Here is a 21,151-nt window from a genome sequence, read left to right on the forward strand (position 1 = left end):
CTTCTCAAATAATGTGGCATAGTTGTCAAAGAATGTGGTACTTCTCAATATGATTAGAGTATTTTTACATTTAGACCCCCACCTGGCTTCAGCTACCGTACTGAATGTTCAAGTCCCTTTAAAGTTTAGATGGTGACCCAAATGCTGTATCAAAGGCATTTCCACCGTGGGTGGACAGACCGACCCATCTGGCTCAGGACTGTTCGTGTGTGTTGGCCTTTGACCTCCTTAAGATCTGACAGTGTGAACAAAAACTGAAACATCCATCTTTTAGCAATTATTTAAAAATAAAGTTCCACGCATGTGAAGCAGAAACTCTGACTGATTTAACACTCTTGGTGTTACTGTGGTACTTTGGAGGAAGTCTGAGTTTGAACACTGGGTGTATGTAAACGTATGGCCTCACCTTCTGCAGGAGGAAAAGCGCTGAGAGCTTTTTGATGCACAAAAAAAGTCACAAGTCACAGTTCCTGACTTCACCACCTTCAGGAAGTGACGGCTTCCGGTGGCAGTGCAAAGCTTCACACAACCCCACTCACAGCTTCCCTTTAGCACGAACACACGGCGGCGAGGACGGACATCACCATGTCGGGTCACAGCCAGACGAGCAGCCCAGGAGACCACCTGCTGCACATACCTGAGCAGGTACACCACAACACTCAAACTACTGCTGAGCAGCTCCCAACACGGTGACGGGGTTTTACTGTACGAGGTGTTTGTTTGTTAGGGTTAGAGTAATTTTCAAAATAATGCTCTTTCATTTTAAATTCCAAATAAATACATACAACGTGATATGCATTAAATAAAACATAAAACCCCAAATAATGACTTGGACACTGCTTGAAACCAGCAGAATAACAAAAAATGTAAAACAACCCAAATAGTTTTTTTTTTCCTGGGCGGGGGGAGATGTTTATATATAATTATTAAATAAGTTAATAATAACAGGCTGGCGTCCTGTCCAGGGTGACCCTGCCTCACACCCCGTGACTCCTGGGATAGGCTCCACCCCCCATGACCCTTAATTGGAATAAGTGGTTGAAGCTGAGTGAGTGTAAAGTTAAAAAAAGTGCATGATTCCCCTAAAATTTGTGCCTTAGCCGCCAGACTAAAAAGTCTCGATTCCTGCAGATAATTACAATACACCAGAGAATCATTTTCTTCTGGTCCCTCTGAAAAACGGTGCGACCAGAGACATCCCAAACAAAAGACTCCGGCACACACGTCCCTTTATCTTCCAGTTCCCCAAGTCTGAAATTAGCAGGTGTTATAAATGGACTGACACTGTCCAAATGTCTCATTTAAGAAGCTGTGACCATGAATCATGTTTCATGAGGAAGAATGAATCATATTTGACCAAGAAGACGTTTAAGTTCTGTGTGAGGAGGAAAAAGTACCCGTAGCCATGGGGACTGTAAGGTTGACGGCAATCTGACATTTGACCTCAGTGACTTTGCTGTTCTCTCAGATGATTGACCTCTGGCTGACCTTGCCAGGGCAGTTCTGGAACCCACCTGAGTGTGAGCCACATTTGGTCCAAACAGGCTTGAAGGTGGACATCCTGCCAAAACGAATTCTTGAAGGACAAGTTCAGAGTCAACCTTCACTCACTCATCTTCAACCACTTACCACAATTAAGGGTTACGGGAGGGTGGAGCCTATCCCAGCAGTCACACGAGGCGGGGTTCAGCCTGGACAGGACGCCAGTCTGGCGCAGGGACAAACACATTCACACCTACGGACAGTTTCAAGTTTCAAGTCCACCTAATCTGCATGTCTTTGGATGTGGGAGGAAGCCGGAGCACCTGGAGGAAACCCACACAAACACAAGGACAAAAAGGCCACAGGTGGGAATTGATCCCATGACCTTCTTGCTGCGAGGCAACAGTGCTAACCACTAAGCCACCGTGCCTCCCGGTTCATCAACATGTTTAACAGAAATCAGCAGAAAGAACCTGAGAGGAGTCAACCAGCAAACAGACAGGCAGGCGTGACCAGTCTGACCTCACCTACTCCACAACCCCCCACCAGGTGTGTGCCACCTCTGGTGCCAGGTAGGGTTCAGACGACGAGTCACAACAGTCGACTTCAATTCATTAGGACTTGACCACTCAAGTGGTCTTCTTCTAGTAGGGCAGCTCAGATGTTCCTGTACAGCCACCAAAAACAGGGACAGGAAACCCTGCAGAGATCAACAAGGACAAAGTTCAGACAAGAACCAACACAGGCGCCGCCGATGTCCTCCAGCAGCCAGCGCTCCCCTCAGCTGGTCTCTGGATGAATGAATTCATTTAATTAATTATCTGACATCTGATAGAACATTTGTTTGTTTTATAACTAAAGTAAATTTGGAGTTTCACTGCACAGATTTGACCTCAACAACTAGACAGTAAGTCCCTTCGGCTGCTCCCTTGTTTGCACTCGGGGTCGCCACAGCAAATCCAAGGTGGATCTGCATGTTGATTTGGCACAGGTTTTACGCCGGATGCCCTTCCTGACGCAACTCCACATTACATGGAGAAATGTGGCAGGGGTGGGATTTGAACCCAGAACCTTCCGAACTGAAACCAAGTGCATTAACAACTTGGCCACCACCCAATAAGTCCAAATTTGAGTGCACATTTGGGTTAAAAACTTATGTTTTGACCTTTGATTTCAGTGAATTGAGTTTTGAAAAATTTGACTCGGCCTGAGCAATTCCAGAACGCACCTGTGCCAAGTTTGGTTAAATTCAGAATGGGATTTATTTTTACCTTTGACACAAATGACCTTGACTTTTGCTGACACAAACCCTTTAATCATAACCCTGGGCTTGACCTTCATCCACACACCAAGTTCAGACTACGACAGATAGACACTTCTCATGTCACTGACAAAGTGCAGGACTCTACCTTCACAGAACTTTGTATGAGTTTTGTGTGTGTGAGCATGATTTAAATGGACGCGACGGGTCCATTTAATTCAGGTGACTAAGGGTGATTTTTCTTGGTTCATGTCCAACCAGTGATAATTTACTAAAACATCTGGAGCCTGAATAATCTGCTCAATTTTCCATCATAATTCTATTAATAGATCATATTTTTGGACAGTGTTACAAACAATATAGGTTCATTCAGAAAGCTGAGATTGTTCTGAACATTCTGATATGCAACACATGGACATTATACTGATAGAATCTTAAATGGAGGGTGTGTGTGTGTGTGTGTGTGTGGTGGGGTGGGTGGGAACTAAAGCTCCCCCTCCCCCTCCCACACCCTCCCCTGTGCCCGTCTATGTATCTAGAAGTTTATCAGTTACTTCTGAGTAAGTTTCATTATCAGCAATAGAGGAAGTTCTTCAAGAGGGAGGCTCACTTTCAACAAGTGTTTCCTGTTTTTTTGGTTTGTTTATTTATTTATTGAAATTGAGTTTCAATCTCTCATCAGTTAATGAGCCAGAGTCATCTTTAAATAACTGTGGCTTTCTGAATTCAACTGAAGTGTTTGCTGTGAAATCATTATTTATATCTAAATCATTTATATAGAAATAGTTTGTGTGCGCTGATAGTCACTATTGTATTAATTCTACTATATTAAATGATATTAATTATATCATATTATATTAATATCATATTGTATTAATTATAATATATTAAATGATATATTACACTTACTTATATTCATCACATTCTATTATATTAATTATACTGTCATGCATGGTATTAATTATATTCATCACATTCTATTAATTATACTATATTACACTGCTACTTATATTCATCACATTCTATTAATTATACGGTCATACATGGTATTAATTCTATCCTGTTCATTATATTAATTATATTATATTAATAATTTTTTCTGATTTCCAGAACCACAGTCATGCGAGAGTCAAACAGGTAAAACCTTCACCTGCTGCAAATTAAAATGTCCTTCAGCACTGATTGTTGCTTCTGATGGAACTTTTCATTTCTGACCTCATTCAATTTATTTAATTTCACCAGCTGTCACCTGCCCACGTGCGTAAACTGGGGACGACCAGAAAACTTCGAGAGCGGAGGGTAGGGACACGCCCACACTGAGCTGAGAGCGTAGACATTTAGAAAAACAGACGGAGGCAGAAACTGTCTGCGCTCGTCTCTTTCAGGACATCAAGGAGGATGAAAATCCTGCAGAGAAACAGCGGCGGCACAAGGAGATGGAGGTGAGGTTGCGACCTGTGTGCAGGGGGTCACACAGGTCACGCTGTGCAGGTCAGGCAGGTCTGTGTGACCCCTGTACACAGGTCGTGGCCTGTGTGCAGGGGTCACCAGGGTCACGCTGTGCAGGTCTGTGTGACTGTTTCGTGTCTGTTTGAAGCTGAAGCCGCTGTATAAGGAGCTGCTGTACACCATCGCTCACACCATGGGGGCGCCGTCGTCCACGGGCACGTTCACAGCCGAGCAGCTTCAGCAGAACATCAAGGAGGTAAAAACGTGCGTGAATGGTAACCACAGCGACGCCCTGATCTAACTCTCCTGTTTCTCAGGCCTTCGGTATGAGCGAGTCGGAGCACAGCAGCCTGCAGGAGAAAACGCAGAGATCAGAGGTGAGAAAAGCAAGTCCACACGACGAGTCCTCAGAGAGACAAAACAAACGTTTACCAAACCCCCCACCCCACAGCCTCCTGTGTGCTGCCTGATGGCCACCGTGAAGGAAGCCAAGGGAATCCTGGGTAAAGACATCAGCGGTGAGTGTTTAAATACCTTCAAACAACTCAACAATATATGTTAAACCCTTGATACTTACACCATAAATACCCCCCCACCAAACCAGTCAGATAAGGGAAGTAGATTTTTAGCCAGTTTGGTGCATACATTTGCATATTAATAAGGATAGAAGTTTTTTTTTTCTCTTGAACATATTAAATCAATAGCAGCATTTGATAAACACTTGATACTTACACCACTAGTAACCCTGGGTATCAGATAATCAGATTTGTGGCTGATTTGGTGCATATATCTGAGTATTAATGAGGATTACATTATTTTATGGTGAACATAATAAATCAATACATTTTCCCGTGTCTATATATATATATATATATATATAGACACAAATTACAAATCAGTAACACTTAAACATTTGATAATTACACCTCAGAAAATCAGGTGAGCTGGTTGAGCTTCTGGGTAGTTCATGCACATATTTGAATATTAATAGAGATTCCGTAATTTTTCTTGTGAATGTGATAATTCAATAACATTTAAAAGGGAGTTGATACTTACACCGTAGGTATCCACCAGGGATCAGATGAGCTGATTGGAGTTTGGGGTAATTTATGCATATTAATAAAGTTGGAGTTATTTTTTGTGAACATGAAAAATAAATAACACTTGATAGACACTTGATACTTACCCATAGGTACCCACCAGAGATCAGATGAGCTGGGTGTCTTCTGAGTAGTACAGTTAATATATTTGCATAATAATGGAGATGTTTTTTTAATATGATAATTTAATAACATTTAAAATACACTTGAAACTTACACCATAGGTATCCCCTGGGAATCAGATGAGCTGAGTGGATTTGGGGGAAGTTTTATGCATATTAATGAAGATAAAAGTTTTTTGTAAACATGATAATCCAATAACGACGACTGACAGACACTTGATACTTCCACTGATATTTTTGGGATTGCTTTGAGACTTGTTGTGTGTTGATCAGGTTTTAGTGACCCGTACTGCATGCTGAGTATACTGGAGGACGAGGAAGAGAGTCGTACCCGTCAATCCAGATCCAAACCCTCTAAATATGTGGTAAAAGACGCCGTATCTGACGACAAAATCTACCAGACAGATGTGAAGAAACAGACTCTGAACCCCGTCTGGAACCAAACCTTCATTCTGTGAGTCGAAACGTGTTGAGCTCCTTTGGAGTATTTCGCGGTGGTTTACATTTTGTTCTTCTTGTGTGCACAGAGAGTTTGAGGACGTCTCCAGTGCCAGTTTCCACCTGGAGATGTGGTGAGTTCAGTGCTCAAAGCTTCACTTACTTGAACACCTTTCTGGTGGTCCCACTGATGGTGTCGTTACCTCCTCAGGGACAAAGACGAAGAAGTCTCGCTCACTCAGAAACTCGAGGAATTCAAAACCAACTTCAACAGTTTAAGAAGGTATCAAGCCCTTTCTCAGTCATGAACATTTGACCGGTCAAAGGAAACACCTCGTTTGTCCCGGTATTTGTTTCAGGATGATCAAAGACGCCAAGAAAGAGAAAGGCACAGATGACTTCCTGGGTAAAGTGGTCCTGAAACTTCAGGTGGTGAATCTGTTAGTAGAGGATTGTTCAGGCGTGTTTCCTTTGGTGGAAGTGACCCTGATACGTCCACCTTCTCTCCTTAGGATCTCCACTGCACTGAAGACAACTGGTACAATCTGGAGCCAAGAACTGAGACGTACCCTGACCGTGGCCAGTGCCACCTTCAACTCAAGTTCATCCACAAAGCGGTGAAAACTGAGCCAAAATTTCAACAAATTCTCGATGCTTTAATGAGAAAATGTGTTTGGATAAACGGTGTGTTGTGTCGCCAACAGAGAGATGAGACGCTGAGTGCTGGCCGAAGTGCTTACGTCAACTACTGTGGGATTCTTCAGCAGTTTGTTCAGTCGTACATCTCCAGGCAGCAGGTGAAGGACACAAACACCTGGACTCAGCATCAAGTAGAACACTTCCTAACACACTCAGGCTGTTTTTTTTTTTTAATCTCTGTTAGGGCTGCGGTCCATGGAAAGGGGATTTATGTGGAGAGGCTCAGGCACTCCTGGAGCTTTACGCTACGCAGAACGACCTGTCACCTTTTCTTCAGGACCTGGCGTAAGCTCCATGTTGACATCTAGAAAAATATCTAGAAGTTCATTCCAAGGCAACTGGATGTGTTTGTCTGCAGGATTTTAAAGTGACTTTATCAGATGTCCACTTCTAGATATCTCCTATCTGGATGACTTAGGACCTTCATGGACAGGTCATGCTAACACAGAACTCTCATATGTTGGATTATCATTGTGTCAACAATGTTGTTTCTCTTTTAGTGTTCAAACTAAGTAATACCATCCAACTAGAAAAAGGCAAAGCTAAAGTCTGAAAAACGCCCAGTGAGAAGGCCAATTCCATAACCAGCATAAATCTGGTCAGCCTACGTAGACCTACTTGAACTTTGTAATTTTGTCTTGCTCATTGTTTCAACTGCTACTGTAACAACTGTCACTATTCTAACAATACTGACAGTTACTAGAAGTCCAGGTGCAACTACGTACCTTTATAGACACTACTATGGGTTCTCAGTTACCCAGCTAGGAGATATCTAGGCTTTTAGTCTATGGCAAGTGGACTTCTTGTTGGTCTTCATGACAAAATGACTGACTGAATTCTCGTGGTAATATAATGATGAAGATTCTCAGTTTCCCAGGTTGGACTATCTAGAGGTTTAGGCTTAGGGTCTGCAGCAATTAAATGTCCTGCTGGTGTTCTAGATAAAATACTTATGACTGAATGACAACACTGTGTTGAAGAAGGTTATCAGTTGGAGATGTCTGTACGTTTACTCTACAGCAACTGGACATCTTGTTGGTCTTCAAGATGCAACATCTGAGTTATAACATTAATACAGAAGAAGTTAATAGAATAGAAGAAGTTTAATTTACAACAACTTGACATCTTGTTGGTGTTTTACGATGGCCGACTGGGAAGTTTTGAACCTGACCCATAAATGTAGGATGTGGTTCTCCATCTTTTGCATTCTGAGAAACAGACATTTCCTGAGAATGTGTGAAGTTTTGACTCACTGGGTGCAATGTTGAGAAATGTTGGTTCCTCAAAATGCAAAAGATGGAGAACCACATCCTACTTTTTATTGGTCAGGTTCAAAACTTAATCGGCTCTCATATCTAGACGTTTACAGCAAATGGACGTCTTGTTGTTTTGTTGGTCTCCAAGACCAAATGTCTTGAAGACCAACAAAAGGTCCAGTTGGTGTAAAGTTGAATAACCCTAATACTTCGCAATGATCTTGCCAACAGAAAGTGGGTGGCTTACAGTAAACTCTACCAGAGTTTGGAGGTGGACTCCTCGGTGCTGCTCCAGCAGCTCACCAGCATTGAGTACCACTGGCACCAGCAGGAGCTGCCATACCAACAGGTATGAACCCGTTCTCTTCGCCTGAGTCCTGCATGTGAGATTTTTTTTTTTTTTGGTTCCTATATTAAAGTGTCGGAAATAAAGGAAGAGAAATCAGGATTTGAGGTTTCAGTGCAGACAGGTGTGGTACTCTGTGACCAGAAACAGGAACTTGGGGACTCGCTTCACGGTTTCCTGCAGTATGGACTGTGCCTGGTGTCCAAATACAGAGACATCTTCCCGCCAACAGTTGCTGCAACTCCAAAACTGCACACGCTCCTCAGGTACACCTGGCAGATTACGACTGTACCATCGCCCGCGAAGGCCAACGATACATGAATGAACATTTTTCTATTACAGAATCTTGGTGCAGATCTGTAAGACCCAGGCCTTCCAGAAGCTGAACCCGGCTCAGTTTGATCTTCACGATGAAGTCTGTGATGCTGTCCAGGTCAGGGGTCAGCTCGCTCACGTGAGCACATCCTGATTGGGCCAAGTCTTAATCAGTAGTATATATGTGACTTTCATGGCAGGTGGGCACGGAGGAGTGGTTCGCCCTCAAAAAGGGTTTGCACCAGCCGATGACCAAGGTCGGGACACGCGTCACCAACACGCTCACGCTGTCATCAGCACTCTCGCTTTCCTTCCATTTATTTCACTACACTCGTGTTATTTTTGCACCCTGGTGACACACAGGATCTGTCAGAGATCGTGAGCGCCCTCTCCAGGCTGGTTGTGGAGACGCAGCAAGACATCAAACATAACAAGGACGTCTGGAACAGAGTATTTGTCAGGTACGAGACAAACAGACACTTGTCCTTCACACCACTTTCAAGGTGCGAGTGTCGGTGCATTCAAGACAACCCAGAGGTCCCACCTACAGGAAACCCCAAGGTGGAGAAGCCCGAAAAGATCTGACAGGGAAGAGAGAGAACTAATCCATTCGTTATCTTCAATATTCTTGCCTTATGATGTCATAAAGACATTTTTCTTGTTAGGACATATGAGTGTTGGCAAGATTGAAAACCCACTGCTAAAACAACGCACTTGCAGTTCCCAACTCAAATCTCTGAGTGTCAGAGGTCACCATCAGGGGCCCAAACCTGGGGAAGAACAGCTGCACTTATAATTGCCAAGTGTCATGTTGCCATGACCATTTTCAAAACAAGCTAACGTTAAGGACAGACAGCTAAGAGACGCGTTGGTTTAACGACATGCTTGTCATTATTGCTCCATAAAAAAATTTAAAGCACTGTTACAAAAACAAAATTTTGAAAAGACATTTTAGCAACCATGTCCCAGTCATGCATCTTGTTATGATGACTGGTCTTTGATCCCAATCAATGGTCTTTGATCCTGATCGTGACCTTTAATTGATGGTGTTGGCCTTTGATCCTGATTGCTGAAATTTCTTCCCAGTCAACAAACCTTGATGAAAGGCCATAAGACTAAACTGATTCCAGACTTCTTATCTGATCGGGAAGCTTTTCTCATACACTTTGATACTGATCAATCATTTAATCCTGATTACTGACCTTTGATCCTGATCAAATGACATTTGACCTGATCAACTGACATTTGATCTTGGCCTGATCAGTCATCTTTGACACTATAATTACTCATCTTTTTTTCTGATGCATGAATTTTAATCCTGACCATTGATTTCATTTTGAATCCTGACCTAAGAATTGACCTTTGATCGTGATTGTTGAACTTTCATGATGTTTGCTGACCTTTGATTCTGGTCAGTCACATTTGATGCTGATTACTGACCTTTGATTTTTATCACTGGCCACTGATTCTGACCTGACTGGTGACTTTTGATATTCATTATTGATCTTTGATATTAATCAGATTGCTGATCTCTGATCCTGATCACTGACCTTTAATCTTGGGCTGATTAGTAACGTTTGGTTTTAGAATTTCTCATATTTGATCCTGATCTGACCATTAACTCTGACCTTTGAACATATGCACTGACCTTTGATCCCAATTATTGGACTTAAATGCCAACTACTGACCAATGATCCCAGTTGCTGACCTTTGATTCTAATTACAGGATCAAAGCAAACAGCAAAATTAGGATCCCTGCATCCATATGTAATGGGATCTTTCTTGGGAGAATTCTTCTGCAGAGCAGGTGGCTCAGTGGGTGGCTGCTAGTATGTAGACCTGGGTTTGATGCCCGGTTGTGGCACTTGTGCGTCCTTGGATAAGACACCTCTCCTGCATTGTCTCAGTCCAACAGCTATAAATGGGTACAGGTCTTAGTGGCCTGTGACTGACCTGGTGTCCAGCCACGTTCAGTCACGCTACAGAAGTCGGGGATCAGCACCAGCGGTCCTCAGGGTCTATAGACGACTTACTTCTTACCCTCTAGGCCCCGCCCCTTTACCAAAATTCATTAAAACTGTTTGATTATTTTTTGTGTATTTCTGCTGACAAACATCCAGCAGAACCTTCTTGGTCCTAAACGACACTCCTGTCATAACGGATCAGCTTTCTCTTCTTCTCCTTCCAGCGCTGTGCAGCTGGATGTGTTCACGGCAGTTTACCATAAACACGACTTCCTGGTAAGTGCCAAAAAGAGCCATTTGATTCCACTCAGCCTCCATAAACTCCAGGTCTCTAATCCTGGACGAAACCCTGTCCTGTCGTCTGAAGATTGCAAAGGAAGTGGGTGAAGTCTTGTCACTGATGGAGGGTCAGATGGAGCAGCCTTTAGCCAACAGCCTGTTCCCGCTGTACCTGAGCCTCCAGGCCATCCACAAAGACAAGGCTTTCCTTCAGAGGAGGTCAGAGGTCACTGGAGCACCCACTCTCTTTCCAGTTTGAGTCCTGATTTCCTGATCCAGTACTTAACCGTGGTTTTGGACTTGACTGTGTCTCGATGTTTGTTTCAGGGGATTACTCGAGCTGACAAACTTTCATGAAGGCTTCAGAGAAGCTTTGCCTTACTGGCTGAACCAGGCCTTCAGTACCACTCAGGACCGGGTCGAGCGGGCCGTGCAGGTAGACCAGGTAACGTTTCATATCTGATTTATTTCATGACAAAAATCATATTGCTGTAAACATAGAGAAGGGCCCGCTCCGGCCCTTCACCACGCGGAGCCACACCCTTTGCCTCATGGTTGTGGTACACTGATGCTGGACTGTAAGTCTCGTTTAGACTCCTACCGATTAGGTCAAAAACTGACCACTGGCTCCTGGACTCTGTGGTCTTCTGGTCCACAGCTGCAGCCTCTGCAGTCTGGTTCAGTTCCCATAAAACACAGCTCCTCTGCGGTGGACCTGGCGGCGTGCATCCATCCCGTCTGCCAGCTGTGGGAGCAGCTGTCCTGGCCCGACCCCGAAGAGGCCTTCATGCTCATGGTCAAAATCACCGAGGTACACTGCCATCTGGATGCCACGCCCAGTGACTGTGGGGACGCCGTCACCTTCTCCCTCTCTTTTTTTAGGATGTTTGCAAGATTGTGGTGACCTACTGCCAAATCCTGAAGGAGAGGGTCAGGACGCTGTCCGAGAACTCCGACCACTGCAGCGCCATCAACATGGTGAGAGCGGACACGGAGAGAAGCAGGTGCTTTTTGGGCGGGGTCAGTTGTACCTGAGACAGGTCAATAATAATCCGATGTCTGTGCAGCTGTGCGTGGTGGTCAATGACCTGGAGCACCTACGCTCAGTGCTGACCCGCGTTCCGACCCAGCTCAACTGGGCTGGACTTCGCGAACGGACACATCACGTCATCGGGGAGAGTCAGTTCCACAACACGCTGCCCTCACAGGTCCAGCAGACCCAGAGCATCCTGGACCGAGAGATCCGCTCCGCTTTGGACACCCTGGGAAAACAGGTGCACGTAAAAAAGTGAACACAATAAGACGATTCAAACGTTCCGTCTGTGACGTGTTCCGTCTGTGACGTGTTACGTCTGTGCAGCTCAACACCGACATCGAGACGTATGTGAGGAGTATGGTGTCCAGGCAGAGGCTTCCGTCCAAGTCCACAGAGGACGTAAGTAATCAAGTTTTATTCCCAGTTAGACCAAGCTCATCTTTCAATTAAATGTTAAAACGTGTGCCGTTAGTGATGACGGCTAACCTATGAGGTCATGGGAAAAAATAACCACACTATGTTACAAAAAGAAAAACGTGACTCATTTCACCAAACTGATTCATTTAGTGTTTTTAGCCTTTCCAAAGCAGGAATCATTTCCTGAAGAAACTGATTCTTTTAGTGTTTTTAGCCTTTTCAAAGCATGAATCATTTCCTGAAGCAACTGACTCATTTAGTCTTTTTAGCCTTTCTAAAGCATGAATCATTTCCTGAAGCAACTGATTCATTTAGTCTTTTTAGCCTTTCCAAAGCATGAATCATTTTCTGAAGCAACTGATTCATTGTCTTTTTAGCCTTTCCAAAGCATGAATCATTTTCTGAAGCAACTGATTCATTGTCTTTTTAGCCTTTCCAAAGCATGAATCATTTCCTGAAGCAACTGATTAATTGTCTTTTTAACCTTTCCAAAGCATGAATCATTTCCTGAAGCAACTGATTCATTTAGTCCTTTTAGCCTTTCCCAAGCATGAATCATTTTCTGAAGCAACTGATTCGTTTAGTGTTTTTAGCCTTTCCAAGGTATGAATCATTTCCTGAAGCAACTGATTCATTTAGTCTTTTTAGCCTTTCCCAAGCATGAATCATTTTCTGAAGCAACTGATTCGTTTAGTGTTTTTAGCCTTTCCAAGGCACGAATCATTTCCTGAAGCAACTGATTCCTTTTGTGGGTCTGAAACATTTTGTTGTGGACCCAACTTATAGGTTGCATATTTGCACAATGCCGTTTCAGGCTGCAGCTCCTCTGATGCGCTACCTGGAGAAAGAGCTTCAGTATATGAATGAAAACCTGGTTCAAGAGAACTTCAACAGGTAGACTTCCACGTCTCATATCCAACAGTTTTCTGGTTTCTGCTGGTTTCCCGTGTGGGGTTCTGGTCTGCATGTTGATGGTTTCCTGTCTGTGTCCAGTCTGCTGACACCGCTGTGGAATAACTCACTGAAGATCATCTACCAGGTGGCCACACGGCAGCAACAGCAAGAAGGGCTGATGGTGTTCTGTCAGAGGCTGCTCTACACTCTGCAGGTCCACTTTTACCTTTATGATGTCATACATCACCCAGTAAGGCACAGTTACATCACTTTTGTACAGCAACGGTGCCTTGAAACGGCTCCTAGAAGTTAGCAGCAGCAGAAGTTTGTGATGTAGATGTTGAAGATCAACACTGAATTTTATCAAGCCTACGTGTGCCACTTGACCACTAAGCACTTTGACGTTACGTTAATGCGACTCTTACTTGATGGCTTCGGGTTTTCCTTTAAGATGTTATAGGAATGACTGCTGTGTTTGCCTTTATGACATGTGAAAAGAAGGTTGGGTCTTCCTTCATGATGTCCTAAGACAAAAAGGGCTCCTGCCTGTCACAGACTGTTACAAAAGAAAAAAAGATTTTATTTTTGCACATAGAGCCTAATGTTAAAGGTCATGTCTGCTGTGGTTTTCAGTGCCTGGAGCAGTGCTTCCACGCTGATGGAAACGGACTCCCCCTGCAGGCGCTCCACTCCGACGAGTACAAGGTGAATAAAGACCTTTGTTTTTTGTGACTTTACGACACGTACATACATGAAGTATGTAAGTGAGTCGCGTATCGTTCCCGACGCCCACTGCTGAAGCTGCTACTGATTCCCAATTCTTGCGCAGCAGCACAATTCCAGAATATTAGTATCTGCAGGCTGCACGGAACATTTTCTTGTCCTCTGGTGTCTTTCCAGGTTCTGAAGGCTCACCTGACTCATAATTCCCTGAGCAGTCGGCAGCTAGTGGAAGAATTCCTCAACAGGAAAATCTGGGAGCAGGTGAGACAGTCGCAGCCAAACATTCTATTTCCACATGCCTCACGTTCTGTGTCCAAACTTGATCCGTGTGTGTCCACGGTGAGCAGAAGGTGTTGTGTGGAGAGAAATACGGCGCAGTCACTCTGCTCGCCTCCTACAGGAGGTCCGACCACCGGCTGAGGGTGGAGGTGTTGAACGCCGCCCACCTTCTTCCGATGGACTCCAACGGTGAGCGCAGACCGCCGCCAGCATAGACATTTGCTTGGAAGCAGCGCCATGACGCCGTCTGTCTTCTGCAGGTCTGAGCGATCCGTTTGTGCAGCTCTGTCTGGAGCCTCAGCATGTCTTCCCGGAGGTGGAGCCTCGCTGCACACAGGTTAAGAGCTGCGACCTCAACCCGCTGTTCGACGAGGCCTTTGAATTGTGAGTTTTCAGTGCACGTGTCGCGTAACAGAACCCAGCCGAGAGGTTCTCAAACTGTGGTCCCAGTACCCCCTGACGGCCTTCCAGCTCACACAGAACATTCAGAGACAACTTGGACACTGGATAGAATGTACACATCTGCCGAGACCACACTTTAATTTAAATTAGGTCCAAAACCAGAGTCCAGTCTAGTGGACTAACCCCATTAAAAAATAAATAATTAATTAAATAAAATACATATTTGTCATGATAGTTGACCTTTGAGCCACACGGCTGATCTTTAAGTCAGATTACTGAGCTTTCATCCAGATCACTGACGTTTGATCTTAATAGATTAACTTTGATGCTGAACACTGTCCTGTGATCCTCCTAGCAACCCTTTGAGCCTGATCAGTGAGCTTTGATCATAATTGATGTCCTTTGATCAGGATCATTGTCATTTGATTATGATCACTGATCTTTAATCATGATTGCTGTCCTTCGATCCTCACAGTTCATCTTTGAGACTGATCACAGATCTTTGATCATGACTGCTCTCCTTTTATCAATACTACTGCCGTTCGATCCAGATCACTGAGCTTTGATAGTGAGCGCTGTCCTTTGACCCTCATAGTACACCTTTGATACTGATCACTGAGTTTTCATCATCATTTCTGTCCTTTGATTACAGTGGTAAACCTTGGATCTTAATTTCTGAGCTTTGATCCTCACCACTACCCTTTGATCCTGGTCACTCATCTTTAATCCTGATTATTTTTATGCTGTCATTGGGATAAAAGAAATGACTAGCGTTCGGGCTCAAAGTCATGATCCACAAATATTAGAGGTGATATTTGTTCCAAACAAATCTGAGAATCATTGCTTTAAAAGTATGAAGTGGTCTTGAGTTTGTGTTTTAATCCCCATCAAAGGGCCTTTGAAGTGCAGCAGTTTTTACATTCTGTTATTTCTTGCAGCCTGGTCTCTCTGGAGCAGTGCCGCGCTCCGGGGGCGTGTCTGGTGGTGACTGTTCTGGACCACGACATCTTGAAGACAGACGACTTTGAAGGCGAGGCCTTCTTGTCCCTCAAAGCCATCCCAGGAGTCGGTGGAGGGAGGGACGGCGCAGAGGAGGTGGTCACCTCCCAGCCGGATGCGCCTCCTGCTCAAATACGACTGCCTCTGATGCATCCCAAACCAAACGGTATGATCTCACGCCGCCGCGCTCCATCAGAATGAATTCCACAAGGTCCTCGAACTGTTAACTGCTGCTGGATCAAAGAGCAATTACCAATCTTTGTGTGTGTGTGTACTTTACTATTTTGCAGATGACAACATTTTGAGGTTACTGGAGTCCAGAAAAGGGGAGCAGGAGACTCAGGCTTTTGTCAAGAAGCGTCGGCAGAGAGAAAAACAATCACAGGAGGCAATTCAACCATGAACAAACAACACCCAGGAACAGCTCTTTCCTCCAAAAATATACAATTTGTTTTAATGATCTATACAAAAAAAACAAAACATGAAATCCACTGAGAAGGAAACGCTTTCCAGTACGTGCGGCCAGAACCGGAGCCCAAACACTTTCACACCACAAACGCGTCCATCTGCTTCATCCAATCAGTGCAAGAGAAATGACGTCATCGCTTCTGTAAATATCTGTATGATAATATATCAGACCATGGTTGACACACAGTGAAATGTCACACATCACTACAGATGTAAAGATTTGGGAAGCGGAACCTGTGTCACAATTTATAAAGTACAAAAAAAATATTAATAATAATAAATGTGTTTGACTTCTACGCAGTAAAAATGATGCCATTTCAAAGAGGACACGTAGCCGTTTTGCCTCGATTGTGTTAACATGCTTTGTTCTTCCAGTTTCTGCAGAAGATTCGAGGAAACCTGAGTTCATTAACGGAGGATGCCTGTTGTCAATTTCAACAACTATTAGTAACCTTTAAATATTATTCAACAGTAAAACCACCCACTTTAAATTTATTAAACGCAGAATCTAAATCTACACGAGCGCGACCTGCAGGCTGCTAAAGACTGCACCCTTTGGCTGTAGCATTATTGGATAGTTGTTTCAATTACACTAAATATGCCCTCTGAATCTGTAAAGACGACGCAGTATGTCCCCCCCAAAAAAACAAACAAACAAACAAAGCCTCAGCCATTCATGTTTGTCCATGAGCCAAAAGACAATTTTGACCTAATAAGGACCACTTAAGGGAACTAAACAACTCTTAGAATCCAGCCTCACTCCACCGTGACTTACACAAGTATGTATGGTGGCCATCCAGGGGAAGGGGCTGTCAATACTTTAAAAAGCTCCAATTATACTGGAAACTATACCACATTATTTGTCTGATCATAAAGATTTCAAAAAGGTAAGAGTTCAGACTATATGTGACTGAATGTTCTGGAGATATGGAGTAAAAACAGAAACATTGTTACATAAAGTCAATCTGAGCTTATATAGTGGGTTAAAAGTAAAGTTGCTCCAGTTTTGGTAAGAAGTGACAAAAATTATTAGTTGATCAAGTAGGATTAATAAATGGAGTCGTTTTGACTGTGTTGAATATTCAGTCTCCAAAGTAAAGGTCAAATAAGGTCAACCATTCATTGGATTCTATGACATATGACATGTTACCGTGTAACATGGAAACTAAGCATGACACATGGTGGCAACTACTCCTTTTCAGAACCTTGTTAGCCCAACCAATAATATGCATCACTTCTTATCAAAACTGAAGCAACTTTCCCTTCTGACCTCTGTACAAACTGAAACTGACATTTGTCATCATTTTTACCCCATAACATTCAGTCATAGATGGTCCAAATCTTACCTTTTTGGAATCGTTACGATCAGACAAATAATGTGGTGTACTTTTCAATATAACTGGAACATTGTTAAATACTGACCCCCACTCGGCTACAGCTACCACCCTGGATGGCCACCGTACATTTTATGTAGGCCACTGTACACTGAGGCTGACTGTCACAGTTGTTTATTCCCCTTCAGTGGTACCAAACCCTGCCTGGCCCATGGACTATACAGACAGTTCGAGATGTTGACTGTTACTGCAACATGATGCGTTCACTAGCATTTTAAAGTCTGGAAAGTCCAAGCTGCAAAGACCAAACTATATTTACCAATTAATACTGAAAATGCGAAGGAAAATTATCATATTATTTTCCCCAATTGCACTACATGTGAGGTTTAAAGAGCTTTTTTTATTTTTATTTATTTATTTTGGTAAATCATCTCATTAACGGCGCACCTGAGTGAAGGAAGCTGGACAATGTTCACGTTAGTCATGCTGATGTGAACTGCGTGTGGAGATGATACTGCTAGTATAACATGGAACTGGTTAGTTGTACTTTGGCTAAAGTATGTTGAGTATAGATGAGGCCTGATGAATCCAGACCTGGCGGACGCACTGTTAATAATTAAAACCCAGGTCTCACTTCCATCCCAGAAGGTCACACTCTGTAATCTGACAGCCCGGCGTGTGAAGATCTCAGCTGTTCCATGAATGTGTCCTAGTGCACCGTTTGATGATGTTGACAATGAGTATCATCTCGTTCTCCTCAGAAGGGCTGAGATTTTCCAAAGGTAGGGACAGGGTTTGGAGCCATGACCTTCTGGGACTCACGTCGGTGACCTTTGCAGGACAAATGTCATCCTGCTTACGAGGAGAAAGGTTTCCTCTGAGTGAGCCGGTGTCCCGTCGAGATGAGGTGAACGTCGAGATGTGGTGCGTCGCGCTACTGCACATATCGTTCTACCCCAGACTTGAAGACGTCACCCGTCGAGATGAGGTGCCTCGCGCAACTACACATGGGGAGATGATGTAACTCGCTCAACGTGCAACTGCGCATGCGCATTTTATTTTGTTTTTTCCGAGTCAGAGTTTTTTTTTTTTTGTTTTTTTTTTATTGTATTCAGTGTATTTATAGCCTAGTAAGTAAAACATTTTCTGTATTTTACGTTAGGAGCATAAATGTATGTGTATATTTTGCCGGTCGAAATAAGCTAACTCCAGGTTAAAAATACTTATCGTTTTATAGTGAGTAGATTTTATACATTATTACGCTCGGATGAACAATTTATACATTTACTTGCCGATCAAAATAAGCGAACTTTGTCAAGTAATTTTTTCAGGGCACACATATGCAGTTACGCGAGGATCCTCATCTCGACGGTGCACCTCATCTCGACAGAACACCGCCACTTTATATAAATGATGTTGATGAACATTTCATCAACAAGTTAGTTTTAACAAATCATGAACAAGGTTAAGAACAGTGACGTTGGTCCAAAGACTTCATGAGTACAAGTTGCCGCTTTGCTTTTTACATAACAGACAAAATAAGATTCCTAAACTTCACCATCAAGAGTTTTTCATGGAGCTGCTCAGTGATCAGTGAACATCGTCTTTAAAGGTACGAAATCGAACCTGTGTTCATTCTGGAACCAGACTGACCTCCACGGTTTTCTGAACGACGAATGAGAGGCTGGTGTCGGTGGAATCAGGACGGACTGGTCTGGAATCCGTGCTGTGGCGGTCTGTGAGGTCAGGAGAGCTGCTGGTCCAGAGTCTGTTCGGGGCAGAGGGGGCACTCTGTGGAGGCGGAGCAACTGTCACACTGCAGTCCGTGACCACACAGCAGAGAGACCACACCCTGCTCGCCGCACGTCACACAGCTCTGCCGCTGTTTCCTGTACACCACCTCCAGGAATCAAGTGCAAGCATTAATTAGTACCAGATGATAATCTGATAAGACCCCCCCCCCACCCCTTTATTATCACTTTTTGAGAGGCTTCATCTTCTCGTGCCGTGCTCACGTGGTCATGTTTGTTTTAAACTCATAATTAACATATTTCAACAATGCATGTTGCAGAGTCCTATAAAGTTTACTTTGGCTAATTATTTGTCAGGTTATCATGCTAACATGGTAATATTTGCATGCTGGGTAATTCGGAGGTGATCTGGACTTGCACCTGTGCTGAACATGTGGATCTGTATCAGATCACCGTGACACCCCCAAGCAAATGAGAGAAAATCAATGTGTTAGCAACCCTAATGCTGCTTTCGCGTCAGCAGGAAGCGGCAGACAGAAAGCCGGATGTTCCATTATTTTCAATAGGTGTGACCGCAGCAGCTGCGCACCGTGACGGCACTTCCCATCAAAAGTTTACTTTAAAAAAAAAAAATCAAACTTTTGCTGCTTACAGAAGCATGAATGTTGTTTTATCTTTAATGAGGAAGATAAAAGAGACTGCGAAAGATGGCTAATTTAAGTGCAGAGAGTTGCTTGGTTTTAAACATTTTTTAAACCATTTTTCTGATATTACCAGATGATCTTTAACCTCACAAAAAGTTCACTTTTTAAGATGCCATCAGGGCCAGGGCTTCCTGTTTTAATGTAACACTGTGCAAAACATTAAAACTCTGTTGGTTCTTCTCATTAAGTAAATTATTGCCCATGCTGTTAGCATTGAAAAATAACTGTTTCTCACGTCACACTTTCAGTTTGTTGTGACAGATGACAGAAATTCTGTTCTGACGCTGACATGTGAACGCAGCATAGATCTCTTTGGAGAGTTCCTGGGTACCGTTGCAATGACTGTGTCAAACACACAGTTACTTTCAGGAGATCCACATGAGGACCATCATCTGAGTGTGTTTCTCTATTACCTCTGTTGCTGATGTGCCTGCTTACGTGGCATGTACAGTTTAATCCTTGCTGGTATAAAGCATCTTGGTGCAAGGATGTTATGATTTGACAATTTATGAATAAATAGGGAATTGAAATTTAGGATCACTTAATAACCGTTTGGTATTTGAAACTGTTCAGCACTTTTACAGACTGTGGCTGGTGTAAATGTTCAGTAGACATTCCTTATGTCCAGGTTACAGATCAGCCTAGAAAGTCCATTTCAGTTCGTTTGTCCCTGTAATCTGGATGAATTAAAGAGCCCAGTGAGATTATAATATACTCTACAAATCAGATTTGAGCAATGGGTTCCTCCACCACACAACAGATCAAGAAAAAGCCTTTTCAGTGACACCTTTGTATTTGCGACGTTGGCTGATCTCAGTGGTCTCCTGCCCGTTACTCTTCTGTGTGCTTGTACCTGTTCCACAGCGTGTAGGCAGCTGCACAGTTGATCTTGCAGGCTGAGGACGGACTCCAAAGGCAGCCTGTGGAGAAGCTGGAGCTGGTGCAGCGCGCGATGGGGGTTGTCTCCGCTCCTCAAGGTCTCCAGGGCCTCTTGCAGGAGAGCAGCTTGTCTCTGCGCCTCCTCCTCGGCCTGCCTCGTTCTCTCCGCCTCCATGGCTAATCGAGAGGTGCGGCCACGGGATTCCTCTGCATCTGCTTTCAGGGTGGCCCACGACTGTAGGAGGAAATGCGTAACGTCCGTGATCCCACCGGCTGCATCGTGCGCTGACATGCGTCACACCAAAAGTGCACATGCATCACTACCTACCTACCTGAGCTGTGTGTTTCCAGCTGTGACCCCACTGCTTCAGCGCCCTATGAGCTTCCTCCAGCTCCTGTTTGAGCCTGGCAGTCTCTGCACAGGGCCCAGAGGGCAGCAGGGCAGGGGGTGTGCCAGGAGAACCCTGGCCTGATGGGAAGTGCTCCCAGATATTAGAACTCATACCATTCAGACCTACAAAATACATTATAAGGCTGATATCAGCAACATCACT

The 21,151-nt window shown here is 43.9% G+C and overlaps 2 protein-coding genes across 3 annotated transcripts in view; one reads left to right on the forward strand and one right to left on the reverse strand.

Annotated features, from left to right (window-relative positions):
• Positions 1-534: 534 nt before the first annotated feature.
• Positions 535-17,338, forward strand: unc13d (unc-13 homolog D (C. elegans)). Its single transcript, XM_034194542.1, has 34 exons — positions 535-645; positions 3,854-3,880; positions 3,986-4,042; positions 4,129-4,185; positions 4,341-4,448; positions 4,510-4,569; positions 4,644-4,710; positions 5,688-5,868; positions 5,942-5,986; positions 6,064-6,135; positions 6,212-6,281; positions 6,365-6,469; positions 6,557-6,649; positions 6,736-6,836; positions 8,039-8,156; positions 8,298-8,419; positions 8,496-8,586; positions 8,669-8,725; positions 8,832-8,929; positions 10,657-10,708; positions 10,800-10,930; positions 11,039-11,156; positions 11,370-11,522; positions 11,594-11,689; positions 11,779-11,985; positions 12,072-12,146; positions 12,979-13,058; positions 13,158-13,272; positions 13,692-13,763; positions 13,959-14,042; positions 14,129-14,249; positions 14,321-14,444; positions 15,401-15,627; positions 15,752-17,338. Exons 1-34 carry the CDS (start codon positions 586-588, stop codon positions 15,862-15,864), a joined length of 3,357 nt encoding a protein of 1,118 aa, XP_034050433.1. The 5' UTR covers positions 535-585; the 3' UTR covers positions 15,865-17,338.
• Positions 17,339-18,548: 1,210 nt separating this feature from the next.
• Positions 18,549-21,151, reverse strand: part of unk (unk zinc finger) — a 32,679-nt gene continuing 30,076 nt past the window's right edge. Inside the window, exons 13-15 of one of the 2 annotated variants that reach the window (XM_034194544.1) lie at positions 20,926-21,111; positions 20,572-20,832; positions 18,549-19,163 (exon numbers count right to left, since the gene is read on the reverse strand). In XM_034194544.1, coding sequence (XP_034050435.1) covers positions 19,075-19,163; positions 20,572-20,832; positions 20,926-21,111 — 536 coding nt within the window. In that variant the 3' untranslated portion in view covers positions 18,549-19,074. The remainder of the gene's footprint in view (positions 19,164-20,571; positions 20,833-20,925; positions 21,112-21,151) is intronic. The other variant, XM_034194543.1, reaches the window with a different exon arrangement.

This window comes from Thalassophryne amazonica, chromosome 18, assembly GCF_902500255.1.
Source record: "Thalassophryne amazonica chromosome 18, fThaAma1.1, whole genome shotgun sequence".
NCBI classification, from domain to species: Eukaryota; Metazoa; Chordata; class Actinopteri; order Batrachoidiformes; family Batrachoididae; genus Thalassophryne; species Thalassophryne amazonica.

Excerpts from the sequence above, each read along its gene's own strand:
- unc13d (XM_034194542.1), top strand. The coding sequence starts at position 586 with ATGTCGGGTCACAGCCAGACGAGCAGCCCAGGAGACCACCTGCTGCAC. Across the intron at positions 4,570-4,643 it reads AGAAAACGCAGAGATCAGAG|CCTCCTGTGTGCTGCCTGAT; the intron begins GTGAGAAAAGCA and ends CCCACCCCACAG. Across the intron at positions 8,726-8,831 it reads TGCACCAGCCGATGACCAAG|GATCTGTCAGAGATCGTGAG; the intron begins GTCGGGACACGC and ends GGTGACACACAG.